This window comes from Manihot esculenta, chromosome 5, assembly GCF_001659605.2.
Source record: "Manihot esculenta cultivar AM560-2 chromosome 5, M.esculenta_v8, whole genome shotgun sequence".
Taxonomy (NCBI): Eukaryota; Viridiplantae; Streptophyta; class Magnoliopsida; order Malpighiales; family Euphorbiaceae; genus Manihot; species Manihot esculenta.
This window is the reverse complement of record NC_035165.2, coordinates 4,773,517-4,794,415: the sequence shown is the minus strand read 5'-3', so window position 1 is coordinate 4,794,415 and position 20,899 is coordinate 4,773,517. Positions and strand designations below refer to the sequence as shown.

Genomic DNA, 20,899 nt, shown 5'->3' with positions numbered 1-20,899 from the left:
TATAGTTAATAAAAATATATATAATATTGAATTAATAGTTGTCGGAACTCATACAATCCATAACCTCATTTTTATTATTTGAAAGAAAGAAAAAAAAAACCTTATTTTACACCTTATTAAGGATTGGGAGAAAAAAAAAACTCTTACCTTGTCAAATAATAACGCTTTTTAAGCACCATTATTAAAAAAAATTAGAGGCCTATTTGAAGAAGAAATTGCGAGAATTGTACTAGTTTGAAGTATTCATATAAGAAATAGTAGGACGGTGAAGGAATGCGACATTAAAGTAATTGGAATTTGAAAATGTGCACAAAAGAAAAATTTCCCAATGGAAAGCACGATTGCTTCGTTTATGTGTAAAAGAAAAGTATAACTAAATGTGGCATTTCGTTGTTTATTTATGGAATTGATTTCCTCGTTAAAGCCTAAAGGGGAGCTGGTGAATACGGTTTAGTAAACAAACCAAAATGTGATATCTAGTGTCCTATCCAAAGGAATGGATTGGAAATGAAAGCGACTAATACCTTATTTCTGTGTTATTTGATTAAACAATTCGCATGCTGGACCAACAATGATTTACAAGATTTGACCTTTGGGTTTGTTTTACCCCATTCATACGGACAAGCTTGCTTCAGTTTTTTATCTTGTTTGCATTTACAAAATTTATCTTGTCTATTAATTTTTTGTACTTATAAAATAAATAAATAATCCCGATAATTCCGTACCCAACTAAGCCATGAGGAACGCTGCTAGCTAATGCCAGGAATGTTCCAAATAGTCTGGTCCAAAGCAAGTCCCTTAAAAGAGCGGATAATCATACATTCACAAATACATGTTTATTGGTCAGACCTAAGTTTGCGAGACCAGGCCTTCGCTACGGCTTCACACAAGAAAACTTTAAAGAACCGCACAGCCATACTTTTCTCACAAAAAATAATCACATTCGCCAAAAGTTTCACATATGATAAAGGAAGGCTAAAATAATTTTCCACTGAAAGTTCACATTCATGTTAAACTGATAAAAGCCAAGCCATTTATTGAGCGAGTTACTGATCAAATAAGGATATTATAATATACAAGCGCAATATTGCACTTCTTAAAAAGCTGTTAAGTAAAACCAAATCACATTCCTAACGTTCACACATGCACATGAATCTGTTTGGAAACCAGTAAAAAAAAAATCGAACGCCTCCATGGGATGCTACTTTAGACATTAACTGCCCGCGTCTAACCACATATAAGCATCGTATGAAAGGAGGAGGAAACTTGGTAAGCCAACAACTATAGTGAAAATACCGGAATCAATTCTCAACAAAGAAAAAACAAAAATAACCTTACAAATACTGTTAAAATTCACAAATAAAATGTAAGATATGTCAACTACTAACCCACATTGCATTTTAAACATTTTCATCAAATCAAATCAATTATAATCTCTTTAGAACTGCTGCACCTTTACGTTCTTTGTTAAGTTGATAATACTTGGACCACCAAAAACAACGCAGCGTGGAGCAGCAACCAATGGGACACCTCTAATTGAATCGTATGCTGCTCAAATTCTAACTCAAGGTTTGTGGAGCTTGAAGCCAAAAACTCTCGGTACATAGCTTTGTGTTGCCTTTTGTGGCTTCAGGTGCCCATAAGTCATCAGGAATAGGTGAGGGAATGTGGTTCCAAAATAAGCTCCATCAATGTCTTGTAATGTTAAAGAAATTTTGATATAAGAAAGTTAAACAGTATACAGATAACAGTGTACAAACATACACATGGTTGTCTAAAGGCAAGAGGATGTTTCATCACAAAATGAAATGAAATGCATCTCAAAAGAATGATGATTCAACTTTCAAACTTCAATATGATTAAAAAATGTGAACCTGACATGGATACTATTGGATAGAATAAAAGCAAACTCAGATTTCATAATCCTATGAAAGGATAATGCAACTAACAAGCAGATGCTAACCCCGTGCCTGCTAAAACCTTAGAGCAACAAATGACTGGCATAATACAAATAGAAGGATACTGCCTTGGTACTTGGATCGAGGGTAATATATATCTTCACATTTAGGACAGTAGATTTTAACTGTGCTTGAACGAGGAATGTCTGACTGGCCAACTGGAAGGCACGGCTGTCCACAGCAGTACACTCTTGGGCATCTCCCAAAGTCATAATTTTTGTACTTCTCTAACTGTAAATTTGAGCAATAGTTAAAATAAAGTACAAAAATGAAAAAAATATAGCAAATGAATCAACAGAATAACTAAGGTTATTTTACCATTACTGACATTCCCTTGCTTGTTAGTATGTATCGCACATGGATTAGACCATACAGCATCTCTGCTGCAGATTCCACCAACTCGTTCTGTTCTTCAGTAAACATATCACCTAAAAAGTGACAACCCCATCAAGTGTCTTAACAAATAGAAAATGCATAAGAGTATAAAAAAAAAATTCCAACACACTTGTTCCAATTGATAATTCTATGAATGCAATGAAGGTCCAGAAGATAAATAAAGCAATCCCAAATATCTAGTAGGTAGAAAAACTAAAGATTTATCAATTATCATTAGATATTTTCAACTTCCTGTGTTGCATTAATCAGTAAAGCCACGATAGAACACTTTCACTTTCCTGTGCTATTAGAGAAGCAATGATGAGAATGAGTTTTCACCAAGATTGGAAAAAGATTAGCTCAGCATTTTCAATGTTATAGACCATTGAGGTATGCACTGAATGTATATATTCTCAACATATGTTCTACATCCAAAATTTGACAGATAAATTTGAAAGATTATCCTGCAGTAGAAGGCATTAGACAGACAATTTAATTCTATCTAAATACAGGTTTAGCAGATTAAATAATGGAAGAAACAATGACCCAAGTTCTCAAATACAAATTTGAAATTTATTACCATGGGAGGATTCAACATCCAAAATCAGATCAAGTGCATAATCATAATATGGAACTTGACTGCTTAAACCACAGAGATTAAAATCATCCTGGATGTATTCATCATCAACTTCACAGAAAAATTCATTTCCGCGCAAATTGCAAAACCATGAGATCCAAGATGTGTCATCCCCATCAGAACCACTAACATCAGATTCTTCACTGTCAGTCTCTGATTCCTCTGCAGTATATTCAAATAAAGGCAAAGTCAGTACCTATACCTAAATTACCACACATGTCCATTTGGAATAACAAAGATATACTGAGCTTCAAAATAACCATAAACTGTCATTCTTACTGAAACCCATGTCCAGTTTGAAGTTGGGACGATGACCACGCATAATAAGTAGGAAATATTTTCAGACAAGTGATTTGTCATTGTACATAAACTTAAATAAAAAATTGAAGATTCATCAAGAAGGAAAGGTAGATATAAGAGTAAACATGGGCAAACTACCAAATGTAGTTGGTCTTGGGGCATTGTCATCACAAGCTACCCGAATTACATAACGTGCAAACCAGTGACTTTAAGATATTTATATTGCATTGGTTGTAACAGAAGGGGGAAAAGGAAATTAGTTGAAGAAAATCCAGATCCGACGAAAAACATTTTTCTCCACAAAAATGCAGATAAACCCAACAAAAGCAAGTTTCAACAATGAAATTCTAAAACGCCCACAAGTAACACTGTCAATGATACGCAGGAGAAAAGCAACATTCATCATTTCCAAAAATACAAAACACATAAAATAAAAAAAGATCCAGCACACCCAAGGACAAACATAAGATTCATCGACCAAAACGTAAATAGAGGAAAAACTTACCATCGGAGCACTTGTTCTTGGAGAGAGCACCAGAGCGAGGATCGCGATGATCGAGCTGAGATTTACCGGTGGAACTGGATGGCACGGACAATCTCTCTTTGTCTTTACTGTTCAAGGCCCGCGAAGTGGAAGGGGATGATTTCTCAAGGTGTTTGTCCAGCGCATCATTTATGCGCTTTCGCTCGATCTCCGATCTTGATGAAGCACCAGCAACTCCTCCTCGATCTTTATACATAATTCCGTTACCTCACAGTTTGAAAGCAGCAGACTTTGTGTTTTATTGGAAAAATTTTCACGCTTTGGGACACAACATGCTGAACATAAAATTAATAAAACGGGAATGCAAAGTAAACCCTAGATTTGAGGAAATTAGGATTTTGGGTGGAATGGAAGAATGAAGAGAGATCAATGAGGGGAAAATACAGATGCAGAAGATGAAAATGAGGAAGAGAGTGGACAGAAAGGGAAGAGTTTGAGGAAGGAGACGATGAAAACTAGGGTTTTCTATGTGGAAGATAACATACACGAGCTCGTCTATGTTTTCTCAGTCTCTCTTGTTTTATTGTCTTCCTGTGTGTCTCTCTCTCTTTTCTTGTTGGGCTTCATGCATGCAGGGTCTCAGCCCAAAATTGATGAGTGAACAGACGAATCAAGGCACCTGAGCCGCATTGTTTCTCCAATTTGTGGGGATATTCTGTTTTGCCTTTTTCTTTTTTTTTTCTAACGTGCAACGGGTTGCGTGAAAAGCTCGACGGGCCAAAGGAAAGGAGATAGAAGCAACAAATACAGATCCAACTCAAAGTCAAGCCCAGTATAACTCTAAAGTTTTCTATTCTAAATTTGGGATAAAACTTCACAATCCTCACAACTAATTTTATTAATAAATTGATTGTTACATAAATAGAATATTTCAAAGTTATGTGGTAATTATAAATGTATTGACATTATTTCATGATTAATTTATTAATTAACGTTCCTATTCAGTTTATTAGTTATTTTGTCTCCTCATTATTGTTATATGAATCTATTAAAATATTTTAAAAAAACTAAAATGCATATACAAATTAAAAAAGACAAAATATAATTTGCAAGTAAAAAATTCTAAACTCAACAAAGTAATAAAATAATTTTTTTAATAATACTTAAATTAGTAAAAAATTAACATTATTTAAAACTTAAAGTAAATTAAAGGAGAAAATTTATTATAAAAAATATTAAATTAAAATTTTTTATTATTAATGTGTAAAACACAACATTCCTCTATTTAAAATAAACTAAGCAAAATAATCAATTTATAGAATATTAGTGTCATTACTGTAACGACCCGAAAATCGGACCGCTACCGGCGTTAGGATCCAGATCGGCTTAAGGCCGCCGGGACCCGTAGCAAGCCTGACATGTAACCTGTAAACATGTTTAATCCCATACATGATCAACAATTATACATAAAAATTAAAACTTTTCTTTCATACATTCTCTCATACACCAAACTCAACTTGTGCATGCACTGAACATAGACATAATCATAAACATTGACCCCTCTGTGGGATCTCATCAATGCCCCAATGGGCGATACAACATAAGTTGAGTTGGTTAACATCTATATCATATAACATATGAGATCATGTAATAAAGAGAATAACAATACCCATAGGGTCAAGCACAACTTCTAATCCTCAATATCATTATACATAACATGACTATTCAAACTTTACATCATCTTACAATTTATCATGTCCACTTTCTATCTATTACAAACACAAGACTTTACTCTTCTTGACTTGTCTGTCTAGCTCGTACCTGCAATCCTGGGGGATTAGGGAAAAGGAGTGAGCTACTAGAGCCCAGTGAGCAGAATAATGAAAAACAACATTTAAATTCTCATGCCATCATGTAATGCAACACATCACAACAAATCACATCTCGGATGGTATTGTCACCAATAGTCCTCTACATTCCAAAGTGCCGGGACGTAAAATGGGTCAACCGGTCTTTCTCTTAACATAACATAACATAACATTCCAATGTGCCAGAGACGTAGAATGGGTACAACCTGGACTTCCATACCGTATCATGCCGTAACATCATCATATCATATGAGGACTAAAGGATCATCCAATAACCAATCCACATCAACATCATAAATGCAATACAACATATTCGTGAATTCTAATGCAAACAACCTAATTCATCACATGGCATTCATGATGCATGAACATGCTCAAAACTTTATAATTTATTTGCTTTCAATCGTAAAGGTTTATTCTACTCACCTCTGGCTGAAGCTCTACTGACTCAGAAGCAGCTGAACTCACTGCTGGGGTCCTCGGTTCCTCGGGTCCGAACCTACACAGGTGGACTCAAATGAAGGACCAAACAACTAGAACATAATTCTAAAAACATCCCCCAAAACCCCCTAAAATACCTCAAAACAATCATGCAAAAACATGCAAAGGAAGGCTGGACAGGGCACTTTCGGCGGCAGGTTCGGCGGCCGAAAGTCCCTCCAGAGCCGAAAGTCAGGCAGGTTCGGCGGCACTTTCGGCGGCCGAAACTCCCAGACAGAGGAGAAACTCATGCATGTTCGGCTGCACTTTCGGCGGCCGAAACTCCCAGACAGAGACGAAAGTCTCCTTTCGGGGACAGGCTTCGGCAGCCGAAAGGCCTGCCTCCCCAGCCATGTTCGGCGGCCGAAAGTCCTTCGGCTGCCGAACCTAGTTTCTGCCAAAGGGCAGAAACTTGGCTCCTCTTGCCTCCAATGCCTCCCAAACCTTCTAAACATGCATAATCGTATTCTACAACACACATACTCAAGCATACAAGCTCCTAGGGGTTTCAAACTATCTTAAACCCCATCTACAACACATCAAACATGCATTGGCAAGCCACATTGTTCAAAAACACAACATAAACTCATAACCCTAACTCTAAGCTAAACATGCATTCTACCCCATAGATCTTCATAAAATTTACTTAAAACATGGAATGAGTTCAAGATCGGCCCTTACCTCTTGAAGATCGAGAGAGGGACGACCAAAACTTGGAGATGGGAGATTTTCAACTTCCTTGGGTCTCCAAGCTCAAAACTTGAAAATCTTCAAAACAAGATAAAAACTTGTGAAAATCGAGAAAGATTTGAAGGAAGAACTCAAAGATTGGTGAGGGACGGCGGAGAGCTCACCTTGGCCTAAAATGGGGAGAAAAGCTAGCCCGTTTTCGGCTAAGGGACCCTTTTATAGTGGCTGACCAGGCCACGTTCGGGGGCCGAACGTGCCTCCGCATGCATGCCATGTTCGGCGGCCGAACTTGAGGTTCGGCGACCGAACTTGAGGTTCGGCGGCCGAACTTGAGGTTCGGCGGCCGAACCTGGACTTCCCTCACTTATGCCTTCGGGGGCCTAAGGCACACCCGAAATGCATGCATGTTCGGCGGCCGAACTTGAGGTTTGGCGGCCGAACCTGGGTTTTCCTCCAAGGTTGTTTTCATGCAAAAACTCATTTCCATCTTGCTTTAAACCACAAAACACATTAAAACATTTTATGAAAATATGGTTTTACCCTTCTAGAGGTCTCCGACATCCGAGATTCCACCGGACGGTAGGAATTCCGATACCGGAGTCTAGCCGGGTATTACAATTACCATAAAAATGAATTTTATATATATATATATATATATATATATATATATAAAGAAAGTAGGGAGGTAATGGTAAAGGTAGAATATCTATGAAAATTAAACTATATTTTATATATATATAAAGAAAGTAAGGAAATAAGGGTAATTATAGAATATTTGCGAAAATTAAATTTTTGAATTTCAATTCGATTTATATTAATAATATTCGAATATGTCTCAAATTCAATTAAAAATTAATCTAAATTATCTGAATCCGTATCAAAACCCGATTATTATTATCCAAATAAATTCGAATTCGTTTAATTTTATATATTTTAATTAATAATTTATATAAAAAAATATTTTTCATTAATAATTTTTATTTAAAAATCTAATATTTTTAAAAGATATTTAAATTTTAATTTTTTAAATAAAAATATATATAAAAAATTATAAATATTATTGTAAAAATATTTTTATTTTAAATTAATTATTTATGTAACGGATTCAAATAGTAGCTATATTATATATAAAGTTCAAATTCGATCCAAATTTGCTACATTATATATAAAATTTAAATTCGATCCAAATTCGTGTAACGGGTATTATTTTTTTAAATTCGAATCCATCCCAAATCCAATTATAACTATTCAAACTCATTTTATTAGAGTTTGAATATCCGAAAATATTCGATATATTTCCATCCTAAAAGAAAGAATAATATAGACACGTGAGGATATTATGAAAAAAAAAAGAAAAATATAGACACGTGAGGATATTATGAGAAACATTTATAGGTATGCCACCAACTAGGCTCTCTCATATTCGTGCTCCTTTGAAAACTAAAATCCCCTATCCCCCTGCCTGATTAAATTGAAAAAAAAATAAAATAAAATAAAACCCAAGGTTATATCATCACATAAGTAGGAACCAAATCCTTACACGTCACAGGACGTTCTTCTTGAAGTCTGAAGACCTCAAGACTAACATTATATACTGCACCTGAAGAAGCTGGCTTCATTTCTTGGAAAACCATTCCAGGATGACGACCAACGTGAGTAAAGTGACATGGAGGCGCAGCATTAAGGCTTTGAGAGGCTTAATATAATGTCCCACAAAAAATAGAGATAATTTGAGTTAACCACAAAAATTATCTGATTAGTTTGGGACAGGTTGTTATACTTAACAACCACAGGAGCCACGTCTTGGAAGGAAGTGCCATATAGTTCCTTTTTAGGCTCAATACCGTTGGAGATTAGAAGAACAATATACTAGAGGCCTTGCAAAAGGACTTGATATGCAGCTTTGAGTCTCAACAAATGTACATAAACAAAGAGTATGCTATTCTTATAATTTTCAAACAAGACTACATTTTCGAACTTTTCCTCATGTCATAGCATAATAACCTGAGTTCTACAACTCGTGTTAGAATCCAGTGGATTCTGAAACAAACATAAGATCAACTTTCTCTACGTCTCATGGATAATTGTTTACAAAAGAATGTAAAGAGCCCTCTAACAACTGTTTTCATGAGAAGAAAGACCTACTTTTGTTGCGTTCCAACCGAGCTTCCCTCTGTTATGACAAAAACAAGAATACTGTACATCAATTGCATGGAAATTGCAATAACATAATAAAATCCACACTTTTTTGTGTAAAAATTTGGTGATATTTTATATTTCACTTACCTTAAACAGGTGAAAACAATATACAAGAATACAAGGCCTGCAAATATTTAAAAGAAAAGCAATACCTCTTTTTTCTTGCATTCTTTGTAAACATCAAAGTGCTCTTGACATTTACTCTTGTCAGAACTGAACTCCTCCAGGCCTGCAAATTTCGCTAAATGTAAAATATGGCCAGAAAATTTCAGAAAAAATTGTAGAAATAATTGGGAATGATGAAATCAATGTCGGAATTCCTAAAAATCCTCACTAAAATTAGCTAAGCCTTCATATAACTTTATATGTCAGTCAACATGAACGATAAATTAACTTTCAAAAAAAAAAAAGGAAAGAAAATGGAAAAAAACTTGAAAGCAGAAAACAAAAGCTTGAAGAAGATATCTTCTTTTCTACAACAGATTTATTTTCTTTGCAAGTCTAACGCAAATGCATGGAAGAATAATACACCATGTTCCTGTTTAGAAGTTGTTAGGTAAGCCAGACATGAAGTCCTTTCCTTCCCTATGACAAGAGTTCTGAACCTCACAGAGTGTTTGTGAACAGGAAACACAACTGGATGGTCCCAGTCAATGTTTTATGAGATTTTATATTTCACCGTAACTCAATAAATACCCAAACTTCACAAGTAAATCGCAGGCAGGCATCCACTACAGCTATAAGAGATGGAATTGATGTGAGAACATAATTCAGTTAGTACTAACTGAAACATGTTTCCCCCTTCTAAACAATGTGAAGCTAATGCTTGCTGAAGTTGCTAAGGCTTAAATAATAGAAGGTTCACAAAAATAGGAGTCAATTCGCAATGCAGTTGTGTTTTACTGAATTTTTAGCCAAAATGACCTCCCAGCAACATATCTAGAAGACAAACTGTCTTCAATAGATTAAACATAGAATATTGCATTACAAGGGTGCGGATGCATGGTTGTACATGAAGGATTGACCCTCATTTGATTACAGCTACTCCTATGCATATATGTTCTTTTATAAATTCACCCTCTTAAATTTAAGTATTGAACCTTTTACTGGTGAACTGTATATTCTGATAATGAGAATTTAACTGACCCTTCTAATTCTTGATAATTATCAGTTTACTAGACCTCTCTAATACAATTATAATATTATATTACATATTTTTATATGTTAGCCAGTAAAAATTTCTAGATCTGCCACTGACGACAAGGTAAGTTATGAAATAACAAAAAGATCTACACCTAAACAATTGGATCCTACCAATTTATTAAAAGAAAAGAGGGCAGCCTGATATTATATTGCATTATCATATTTAAAAAAAAAGGGAATTAAACTTCCACAAGATAATCTCATATCATACCAATTATAAATTAAATGCTTGAAGAACCCTATTTCATTTCTGCTAAGGGCCTGTTTGACATTGCTGTTATAATTGCCGTTGAGAAAAATATTTTCTTAAAAATACTATTTAGAAAATATTTTAAAATTATTTTTTACATAATTTAGCCATAAAAACAACAAAACAATAAAACAGCTTTTCTCGAACTGCTTTTTTCAACATCATCTAAAAAATGGTGCTTTTTCTAAAAGAACATTTGTCTGCCCACTCAATGCCGAACAGGCTCTAAAATGGTTTTGCTACTGATTCTATTATCATTCCATATATTTACTAATTCTAAACTTTTTTTTTTTTTTTAAAAATACAGCATTTACATCCTGGATTATCATATTATAATTCAAGGGCTCAATTTTTTTTTTCAACTCAGTTACAATAGCTTTACTAGAAACTTAAACCATCAATTTCTGCTCTTCAGCTTTTTTCCATGACTATGGGAATGCGAAAAACAATAGAAAATACGCATAAGAACCATTACCATCAACTATCGTCAATCCTTGATTTTGCAGATGGGCGGCTTCCCCTCTAAATCTTTTCAGAGGAAGTCAGAAAATTTCAATAGCCCATCTCTTAGGGAGTTAGAGAAAGGGAGCAAATCAAGGGTAAACATCTAACATGCATAAATTACAAAGAAAGGTATGAAGCAAAGCATTTAAATTGGAAAAAAAAAAAAAAACAAAAAGAATAAGAGGGGAAACTGAAACCGATAGAAAAAGAGAGAGAAATTTTAGAAAGTTGAGCTTACATTTGAGAGAGGCGGTGTACTGAGGGTAGCACTGAGAATCTGCTATTCTCGCGGCACTGGGGTATGGCGGTGTCGCTGCTTTGGATCCCATTTCCGCTGCTCTTGCCGTTCCTTGATCGTTTAACTCTGTTTTTTCACGCTATCTTTCAAGGTGGAGTTTTTTTTTTATTTTTTTCCCTTCTTCTCTCTCTCTCTCCCTGTCTCGAAAAGTGGGAGTGTTTGATAACGATAGGGAAGAACAGAATTGACTTTAAACGACTTGTCGTTCGTGGCGATCAATCATATTTTTCTTCTTTTTATCGAAGGATTAACCGTGGTTGGTAGATTTTTTTTTTTCTTTTTTTTTTTACTATTGAAACGAACAAATTATAAGGGCAGGTGTCATTTCATTTAAGTATTTATGATACCCATCCCATAACCTTATCAGTGAACGTTTTCCATCCAAATTAATAAAATTAATTAATAATTTTAATTTTAAAAATTACAATCTTAATTAAAAAAATTATAATAATTTATTTTAAATATATTTTAAATTGTATTATTTTTCTTGCATATTATTATTAAATGACTCAAAAACTAAATCGATAATATAATTAGTAATAATGAAAATTTTAATAGTACATAAATATTTAATTTACAGATAGACATATTTAAAAAAATATATAAATAATAATTTTAATTAAGATAAATTATTAAAAAGACAGAATTTAGAGTTTTATTCGTTATTTGATTTAGTTTCTCAACCCTAATCAATTAATAGAAAAGTTTTTATTTGAGATTGATTTGATATATATAGATTTTTATCTAAATGGTATGAGAATTTTAGTCATTTTGAATTTAAAATGAATTAGAATTAAATTTTAGAAATAGAAAATTTTTTATATTTATTTTAAAAAATAAATATTAAAAAATTTACAAATAAATTTTTTTAATATTTATTATAAATAATTTAATCAATTAGTAAAAAGAGTTTTTTTTTTATTTGACATATATAAATTTTTATTTAATGTCATAGGAAAGATTTAACTATCTTAAATTTAAAATAAATTAGAATTAAATATTAAAAATAGAAAATTTTTTATATTTATTTTAAAAAATAAATATAGAAAAATTAAGAAACAATAAATTTTTTATATTTCTTTATTTAATAATAATATAAATTATTTTTAAAAAACAATAATACACTTACTTAATAAACTCTTTTAGTTGAAAATAAAGACGAGTGGGTTGAGTATGCATGTTTATATGAAATTCTTTAGATTGATCACAAACTCGATCTAAAACTCACCTCTGCTGCTCAGCCTAAATTCACTTTTTTAAATTTAAATGATATTTAATTATTTTTTATATTAATTTCTTATTCAAACTACTCAAAATTTTAATTATGTAAAATGAATCATTTTACTTAAAATTTCAAAAATTACTTTCACAATTTTATAATAAAATATTAATTTAATATTTATTTTTAAAAAAATCATATAATAACATATTTTCATATAATAAACAGTAACCAATAAATTAAATATTATAGTCATAAAGCATAATTTTAAAACATATATAACAATATATTTATTTTTAAATTTATTTATTATTTAAAAATATAAATAAAAATATTACTCTTAACAAATTAATTTAACAAAAAAATATTTTATTAAACTATAATTTCGAGATTAATAAACTAAAAATAATATTAAAAATTAAGGATAATTATATATTATCATAAAAATACATAAATATATTAATTTTTTTAAAAAATAATATACATAAATAATAATTATATTATACTATTAATAATTTAAAATAACGTGAAACACATTTTTAACAAATTAATTTAATAAAAAATATTTTATTAAACGCCGATAAATTAATGTATAATTTTAAGATTGGTAAAATAAAAATAACATTAAAAATTAAAGACAATCATATAATATCATAAAAAAATTATATAAATATATTAAACTTTTTTAAATTAGTATACATATATAATAATTATATTATACTATTAACAATTTAAAATAAAATGAAACGCACTCTTAACAAATTAATTTAATAAAAAAAAATATTTTATTAAACGCAAATAAATTAATGTATAATTTTAAGATTAGTAAAATAAAAATAATATTAAAAATTAAGGATAATTATATAATATCATAAACAAATTATATATATAACGACCCGAAAATTAGACCGTCACCGGCGCGCTAGGATTCAGGTCGATTTAAGGTTGTCGAAACCCGTAGCAAGCCTGATATACTTCCTGTGTACCTGTAAATCCCATACATGATCATGTGAAAATAAAAACTTTTCTCTGATGCACTATCTCTGTACACAGACTCTCTTACCAGAGTACTCATCAATACTCTAGTTGAGTCCATACAGTATACGTTAAACCTGGTCATTCATACTCATCAGCTGGACATATACATAAAACAGACCATGTATATAAAAGATTTACAATACAAAACGACTAAGTCAAGCACAACCCTACAAGTATACACATCTGGTACATCCATTTTAGAAACTCATTCCATTTTACCTTAAAAGAAACAGGAAAACATACTAAAGTACTTTAGAAAAACAGCAACCTTACCATTATAGAGGATTCCGACATCCTGAATTACACCTGAAAGTAGAATTTCAATACCGGACTCTAACCGAGTATTACAATATAAATATAGTAAAATAAAAAATTACTATTTTACCCATTTCACAGCGAGGAAATCAATGCCAACCATATTTTTCTCCTGCTTGCATCACAATTTACCGCCAACCTAAAAAAACAAAAAAAATAAAATTTAAATGTTATTGCAAGTAGGGAGATTTTTCATGAAATAAAGTTAAAATTGAATAATTTTTAAGAATGCATTAAAAATGAGACACGAGTGGAATAACTCTCAAATTTCAAATGTGCCTTCACTTCACTGGATTGGGAAATTTTATGAATAATAAAGGTCCAAAATCAATGAGTTGAAACTTGAAAAACAAGCTGTTGCACAGAAAGCAAGAAATCACAATCATATTTATTATACATACTCCCCATAGATACAGAGTTTGCAGGGAAATTCATAGAATCAGAAATGGGAAAGCTTTCTATTAATTGAAGTCTGAATCTTGAATCTTGATGGTAATTTATTTTTTTGTATGTTTCTTCAGAATCTATCAAACTAATCTGTTTAGTTGGTGCAGAACAAAACTTGCTGTTTTACTCACAGAGTTTAAACAATTTTTAGAAAAAGCACTCATTTACAAATTATCCTTTAGCATGAAATTTGATGCTAAGTTACTATCGGTCACCAAACCATGGTACTTCACTTTCCTTTGCATGTTAATCAATATCAGGATAAGTCGGAGAAAGAAAATCAATGATTTCTCAGTTAATCAAGCAACTGGATTTTGACAAAAGAAACAAGGAAAGTGAATTTTGGTTTCTTGATTCGACAGTGGTTTCAGGTGATCCACGTTTGGCAAAGGAGATATATCACCTGAACCGGCCATCATTCCGCCCATGTTTGGTAACGGAGTGGCCCGCTTACGTGCTCTTTACAGGGCGTGCTACACACCTTCCACTTTGATAAAAGATTTGAATTAAAATTGATGGTTTTATTCTCACGCGCAGTTCTTGCAGTGGCTTGCAGAAAACTTTTCTAATTTTCTCTCCTTTTTGCCTCCCTGACAGCTCAAATTAAAGTGATTCCAAAATCATTTTCTCCTCCCCACAAAAGGCTCCTAGAAAATTTTGCTGCTTTTCTTTCCTTTGGCCTCCTTCTCTCTCTCTCCCTCGCTCTAAAACTACATCATAAGGAGATAAGAGGATCAGACAAATTCTCTTAGCAATGACTGCTACAACAGCTACAGCAACCAAGTTTATCAAATGTGTCACAGTTGGAGATGGAGCTGTTGGAAAGACTTGCCTTCTTATCTCTTACACTAGCAACACTTTCCCTACAGTAACTCTAATTTTCTCTTTCTTTTCACTTGTTTTTCATTTACCCATTCCTTTTCTTGATTGCTTTTCTCTTCTTTTATATGCATTTTGGTTTCTAATCTGTTTTTCACTTGTGGGATATTCTTCCTCTCCTTCCAGGATTATGTTCCCACTGTTTTTGATAACTTCAGTGCCAATGTTATGGTTGATGGGAAGACTGTAAATCTGGGTCTCTGGGATACTGCTGGTACTCTCTTCTCTCTCACTGTTTGTACTCCCAATTAATTTATAATATGGTTAATTTTCATGGTTATCGAATTAGTTTGGGATGCAACGCATATCTTCTTTCATCGATCAAAGTGATCTGACATTGTATTTACGAGTTTTGTTTGAATGGGGAGCAGAAGTTTCTCTTTTTGACTGCTTTTTTTCCTAACGCTTGTCTGTTTAGCGCAAAATATGGGGATTAGCTTTGGCCTTTCGAAAATGTCTATCCCTTGATGCAATTACCATTAGAACCCAGATACACGAGAAGTTATCACAGAGAATTAACTATTGAAATTAAACTGTATATTGACCATTTGAACATACAAATACTCTGTTTTCCCCAATTTTTAAATGGGAACGAGTCAATTTGTTTCCAAAGCATCTGGCGCTGAGTATTCACTTTCCACATGAAAAGAGAGATCATTGCTGGCTTGAAATCCTCAATGATTCACAAGTAACTAAGAGTTGCTTTTATTTATATATAATATCTTGAAAAAAAATATCATGGTTTATATGTTTCGATGATTACCTTATATTTTATCCAACAATCAAATACATTCTCTTGACTCAAAGAGTCTTGTTGAAGTAATTCACTTTAATGACATCACTTAAGTTTTAGAGCAACTGATGCAGGTCAGGAGGATTACAACAGGCTAAGGCCTCTAAGTTATAGAGGAGCTGATGTTTTCATTCTTGCCTTTTCTCTCATAAGTAGGCCTAGCTATGAGAATGTATCAAAAAAAGTAAGCTTCATTTTATATCCAATTTCTTGTTCTTCTTTTCTTTTCCATTTTGTTTTTATTGGTACATTTCTATTACAAGTCTTCATTCGTTAAGAGTGTTGAACAACCTGTATTTGCTATTCTGATTCTTCTCTTTGTTGTGCTTCTCTTCCTTTTGCCCCCTTTTTTGTTGGAGAAGTGGGTTCCCGAGCTCAGGCATTATGCCCCATCCATCCCCATTGTTCTTGTGGGGACTAAACTAGGTGATGCACTTTTTCCCTGTTTATTTGTTGCTTCTGTGAATGGATATTGCAGGAACCTGCTTTACTAAATATTGAATTATTTGGGTTTCTTTATTTATTTATTTTTTTGGGGTCTATTTATCAAGTGTTTTTTTATTAAGCATAAAGCAAAGGATGAAATTTAAGGGGGCTCTAAAAGCAAAAAGAAAATCTTTTCTTTTCATTTTTCCCTGTTATGCAATTTGTCATTCAAATCCATTGAATATACTCGCAGACTTCATTCATATGAATGTGCTCATAAGGACAAATGCTGTGGTGTAAAGATAATTGCTTATAGAATGATGAGTTTGGCGTGGTCATTATCGCTATCATTTTACTATAATGAGCTTATTTATCTTTAAATGGCAGATCTGAGGGAGGATGGACGGTTTCACTTAGATTATCCAGGGGCATGCACCATTTCTACAGAGCAGGTAGGCTTTCATACTGCTAATAGTTTTCTTTTAGCAGGCATGCGGTAACTTGTGTAAATCGTTAAGCAAAAAAACTACGACAATTTTTATGTCCGTAGATATAACTTATAAGAAATTCTTAATTCTATTTATGTTGCTTGCTTTATTTAAAATCTCTTGAAACATTGAATTCTTTTATCACCCGCAGGGTATGGAACTAAAGAAGCAAATAGGAGCATTGGCATATGTAGAATGCAGCTCAAAGACACAACAGGTTTGTTCAGTATCTTGGTTTTTTTCCATAAATACGGAATTGGTAGCCCTCTTGTAACTTGGCTTCTGTTGAATCCCACATCGGTTGTGGAAAGGTAATGTGCCCCTTATATGGGCCATAGGCAATCCTCCTCCTTGAGCTAGCTTTTGGAATGAGTTAGGCCTGGCCCAAATTTAACATGGTATCAGAGCCTCCCCATCCGATGTTGGGCACCCCATAAATATGCCACGCACCAGTAGGAATTCTGGGCGTGAGGGGGTGTGTTGAATCCCACATCGGTTGTATAATAATAGACTTGATTTTTCTTCTTATTTAGATACCGTCTCTTGTGAAATACAACAACAAAATTTATTTTTTTCTCTCTCGTTAAGTCTTAAATTTTTGGAGACTCAGGACTTCTGTTCTTTTGTGTTATTTATCTAGAATAATATTTGTCTCTCACCGTTCACCTAAAGAAGATGCCAAAGTCGCCTTGCACCTCCCTTATTAGATTTGCGGTTCGTTTGGGTGTTGGGTGGAGACTTTTTTTGATACTATTCATTTGGGTTACCCATAAATAGTAACTTTTGGAGATTTAGGGCTCTGTTTATTTGGGTTGCCCATAAAAGGGTAATATTTGGAGACTTAAAACTCTGTTCATTGGAGTTACTCATAAAGTGTAACATTTGCAGAATTAGGGCTCTGTTCATTTGGGTTACTCATAAAAGGTAACATTTGGAGATTTAGGGCTCTGTTCATTTGGGTTATCCGTAAAGGTAACATTTAGAGACTTAGAGCTCTGTTCATTTTGGGTTACCCAGAATAACATTTGGAGACTTAGGGCTCTGTTCATTTGGGTTATCCGTAAAGGTAACATTTAGAGACTTAGGGCTCTGTTCATTTTGGGTTACCCAAAATAACATTTGGAGACTTAGGACTCTGTTCATTTGGGTTATCCATAAAGGATAATATTTCGAGACTTAGGGTTTTGTTCATCGGGATTACCTATAAAGGGTAACATTTGGAGACTTAGGACTCTTTTAATCGGGATTACCCATAAAGAGTAACATTTGGAGACTTAGGGCTCTATTCATTTAGGTTACCCATAAAGGGTAACATTTGGAGGCATCGGACACTGTTTATGCGAACTGTTCACGGCTACTGTTCATCGATTACTGTTCATGAGTTACTGTTCACGGGAACTGTTCACGGCTACTTTTCATCGGTTACTGTTCACGGGTTCTGTTCTTCTGATCCTTCGTTTATTTTGATTGTTTTGGGTTAGTTGTTTTGGGTTAGTTGTGTATAATAATAGACTTGATTTTTCTTCCTATTTAGATACCCTCTCTCATGTATAAATATGTTGTAATCTCTATTGTGAAATACAACAACAAAATATTATATTTTTACAAGGGTAATGTGCCCCTTATATGGGCCATAGGCAATCCTCCTCCTTGAGCTAGCTTTTGGAGTGAGTTAGGCCTGACCCAAATTTAACAGCTTCCATATCCGTAGTGAAGTCCTTGGTAGAGGACAGGAAATGAAGTGCTTATTAGTGTTCATGCCTCCATTGATTCTGACCATTCTAGTACATCATATGAAAATTTTCTAGTAAAATACCAGTTATATCTAGAATGAAAATTCTTAACAAGTAAGAATTCAAGTGAAAACCCACGCAAGCAACTTACAAGGACACTGTTTTCCTCCTATAAATTGTATATCATAGAGGCTAAATCACTGAATCTTCATCATTGCCATTCTGTCAATATCCCGCCTTGGTCAACCGGACCCATCTTGGATGTTCTGTGTGCAGTCCATCTCATTGATCTTTGCGCAATATCCCACAGTGCAGAAGTGTGGATAGACACCATTCACAATCTTAATGTCCCATTAGATTTGCAGGGCTTTGTGCAATGTCAGAAGTTTTAGCTCGGGATGTGTTTCTCTTATCCTAGAGTTTCATGACATAAATTTATGTTGGGTTTCAGAAGTTGTTATCATAGGATGTTGATTCAACATATGCTGCCTGGTTGAAAATCTTTTAAATTATAATTGCAGAATGTGAAGACTGTGTTTGATGCTGCTATCAAGGCAGTTCTCCAGCCTCCAAAGACCAAGAAGCACAAGAGAAAACAGAGGTTTTGCCAAATTCTATGACTGATTTCCTACAAATACTGTTAAAATATTTTCTTTTTTGTCAATCATTGTTTGTTTTTTTCTGATGGTGTATTTGCTGCCTTCTTATTTTCATCTGTTAGTTGATCTGTTAGTAGACTGATCCAAGTCTCACATCAGGCGTTTCTGTATTGTATTTTTGGAATTGGAGGAAATGAAAAAAAAAGGGTAATTAGAGATCAACTTTAACGATGTGTTTGCTGGCAGTCACAGCAGTTATATACTTAAAAAGAGACCGGCTACGATCGTAATTGTGCTGTAAATCGGACCCAAATTGATCGGATCAAATTAGAGATTGAAACTGATTAACTATTTTGGGTCCAACCCAGATCAAAATCAGGATCATGAAAGCCAAGCTTGAACCTCTCTCTGATAGTTCCATTTAGCTTTTTTTTTTTTTTTTTCTTTCTTGAAAAAAAAAAGGTTTAAAATCGCAATAAAGAAATTGAGGCTTTCGAGCATAAATTTGGTAACACTTTTGTAACAATCGCAATAGTAAAAATCTGTTAATCAACACTTCTTAAGTGTCTGTCTAAACCCTTGTATAAGATAATTTGGTAAAAATACTCATCCTTCTTTCTCAGCTTTCGAGCATAAATCATTAAAGTCTCTCGAACATCGCAGTATTTTTACCAAACATCTATAAGCTTGTTACAAAAGTAGGGTTATTGGCTACTTTTACCTATCAATTTCGTTTCTCCATTTTTTGATATTTTGAATGTGCCTTTATGGCTATCTGCTAATATAGAAAAAGTAGGGTTATTGGCTAATGGAATACCATGGGATGTGCTTTTTAGTTCGGTCGTTTGGTGGTTATGGAAGCGAAGAAACTTGTTGGTTTTTAATGAGAATAATGACCAGGATACTATTGATGCGTCCTTTATTCAGCTTCGAGCAAAAGAATATGTTCATGCATGGAGGTTTTCGATGCAGGCTGGGTCTGGACCGAGAGGCCGGTCTTTGAAGTATGTTGGGTGGAAGCCGCCAGAAACAGGCTGGGTGGTAGTGAATTCCGATGGTAGTGCATTGTTGTCAGCAGGAAGGGCAAGTTGTGCAGGTTGTTTTCGAAACAATGAAGGTAGATGGCTTTTGGGCTTTCAACGGTTTTTGGGCAATTGTGGAGCAATGGAAGCTGAGCTATGGGGAATATATTATGCTTTAGTATTAGCATGGGATTCAGGGTGGAAGAAGATTGAAGTTCAAACGGATTCTCAACTCGCGTTAGATTTACTTGCAGGTAGAGGTGCAGGAGTTTTTAGAGTTGCTAATTTGGTGAGGAATTGTCGTGATCTTATCAATAGAAGCTGGGAAGTCAAGATGGTAAAAATTTACAGGGAAGCAAATGCGGTAGCGGATCGTTTGACTAGTTTAACCATTGGTGATGATTTTAATTTGAAAATTCATCAATGGCCTCCTGTTACTATTAAATTTTTACTGGATGCTGATAGGTTGGGGCTTTCATGGCCTAGATTAATAAAATAAGGGCTCTATCCCTCTTTTTCTAAAAAAAAAAAAAAAGCAGCAATAAAGAAACTGACGCAAACAAAGCAGCGATATCTTTTTTCTTTGATATTGACAGAAAAAGTTAAACATTTGCAAGTTTTAGTGATTTAATTTAATTTTTTAATTTTTGATATTATATTTTAAATTATCAAAATTTTTAAGTAAAATTATTTA

General features: G+C 33.5%; 3 protein-coding genes across 7 annotated transcripts; 1 reads left to right on the top strand and 2 right to left on the bottom strand.

The window, feature by feature from the left end:
- Positions 1 to 1,266: 1,266 nt before the first annotated feature.
- On the bottom strand, positions 1,267 to 4,334 carry LOC110615772 (putative casein kinase II subunit beta-4). Its single transcript, XM_021757865.2, has 5 exons — positions 3,776 to 4,334; positions 2,914 to 3,132; positions 2,277 to 2,386; positions 2,024 to 2,189; positions 1,267 to 1,695 (listed from the first exon to the last, which is right to left on the bottom strand). The coding sequence occupies exons 1-5, from the start codon at positions 4,008 to 4,010 to the stop codon at positions 1,565 to 1,567; spliced, it is 861 nt and encodes a 286-aa protein (XP_021613557.1). The 5' UTR covers positions 4,011 to 4,334; the 3' UTR covers positions 1,267 to 1,564.
- Positions 4,335 to 8,670: 4,336 nt separating this feature from the next.
- On the bottom strand, positions 8,671 to 11,404 carry LOC110615016 (cytochrome c oxidase-assembly factor COX23, mitochondrial). 2 transcript variants are annotated; one of them, XM_021756718.2, is made up of 3 exons: positions 11,187 to 11,404; positions 9,144 to 9,232; positions 8,671 to 8,965 (listed from the first exon to the last, which is right to left on the bottom strand). In XM_021756718.2, exons 1-3 carry the CDS (start codon positions 11,275 to 11,277, stop codon positions 8,918 to 8,920), a joined length of 228 nt encoding a protein of 75 aa, XP_021612410.1. In that variant the 5' UTR covers positions 11,278 to 11,404; the 3' UTR covers positions 8,671 to 8,917. The 2 variants fall into 2 exon arrangements, with proteins under 2 accessions (XP_021612410.1, XP_043812479.1); XM_043956544.1 differs by having other exon boundaries at positions 8,717 to 8,965; positions 9,144 to 9,220; positions 11,187 to 11,390.
- A 3,460-nt stretch (positions 11,405 to 14,864) lies between these two features.
- On the top strand, positions 14,865 to 20,741 carry LOC110615557 (rac-like GTP-binding protein 5). 4 transcript variants are annotated; one of them, XM_043957072.1, is made up of 8 exons: positions 14,865 to 15,133; positions 15,271 to 15,358; positions 16,012 to 16,121; positions 16,297 to 16,363; positions 16,751 to 16,815; positions 17,003 to 17,068; positions 19,106 to 19,185; positions 20,111 to 20,741. In XM_043957072.1, exons 1-8 carry the CDS (start codon positions 15,020 to 15,022, stop codon positions 20,184 to 20,186), a joined length of 666 nt encoding a protein of 221 aa, XP_043813007.1. In that variant the 5' UTR covers positions 14,865 to 15,019; the 3' UTR covers positions 20,187 to 20,741. The 4 variants fall into 4 exon arrangements, with proteins under 4 accessions (XP_043813007.1, XP_021613174.1, XP_043813009.1 ...); XM_021757482.2 differs by having other exon boundaries at positions 14,868 to 15,133; positions 20,156 to 20,740; XM_043957074.1 differs by lacking the exon at positions 20,111 to 20,741 and having other exon boundaries at positions 14,871 to 15,133; positions 19,106 to 19,405.
- Positions 20,742 to 20,899: the final 158 nt, after the last annotated feature.

Excerpts from the sequence above, each read along its gene's own strand:
- LOC110615772 (XM_021757865.2), bottom strand. The coding sequence starts at position 4,010 with ATGTATAAAGATCGAGGAGGAGTTGCTGGTGCTTCATCAAGATCGGAG. Across the intron at positions 3,133-3,775 it reads CAAGAACAAGTGCTCCGATG|AGGAATCAGAGACTGACAGT; the intron begins GTAAGTTTTTCC and ends AATATACTGCAG. Across the intron at positions 2,387-2,913 it reads GGATGTTGAATCCTCCCATG|GTGATATGTTTACTGAAGAA; the intron begins GTAATAAATTTC and ends GTCACTTTTTAG.
- LOC110615016 (XM_021756718.2), bottom strand. The coding sequence starts at position 11,277 with ATGGGATCCAAAGCAGCGACACCGCCATACCCCAGTGCCGCGAGAATA. Across the intron at positions 9,233-11,186 it reads GTACACCGCCTCTCTCAAAT|CGAAATTTGCAGGCCTGGAG; the intron begins GTAAGCTCAACT and ends TTTTACATTTAG. Across the intron at positions 8,966-9,143 it reads AAGAATGCAAGAAAAAAGAG|AGGGAAGCTCGGTTGGAACG; the intron begins GTATTGCTTTTC and ends TTGTCATAACAG.
- LOC110615557 (XM_043957072.1), top strand. The coding sequence starts at position 15,020 with ATGACTGCTACAACAGCTACAGCAACCAAGTTTATCAAATGTGTCACA. Across the intron at positions 16,364-16,750 it reads TCTTGTGGGGACTAAACTAG|ATCTGAGGGAGGATGGACGG; the intron begins GTGATGCACTTT and ends TTTAAATGGCAG. Across the intron at positions 17,069-19,105 it reads GCAGCTCAAAGACACAACAG|AATGTGAAGACTGTGTTTGA; the intron begins GTTTGTTCAGTA and ends TTATAATTGCAG.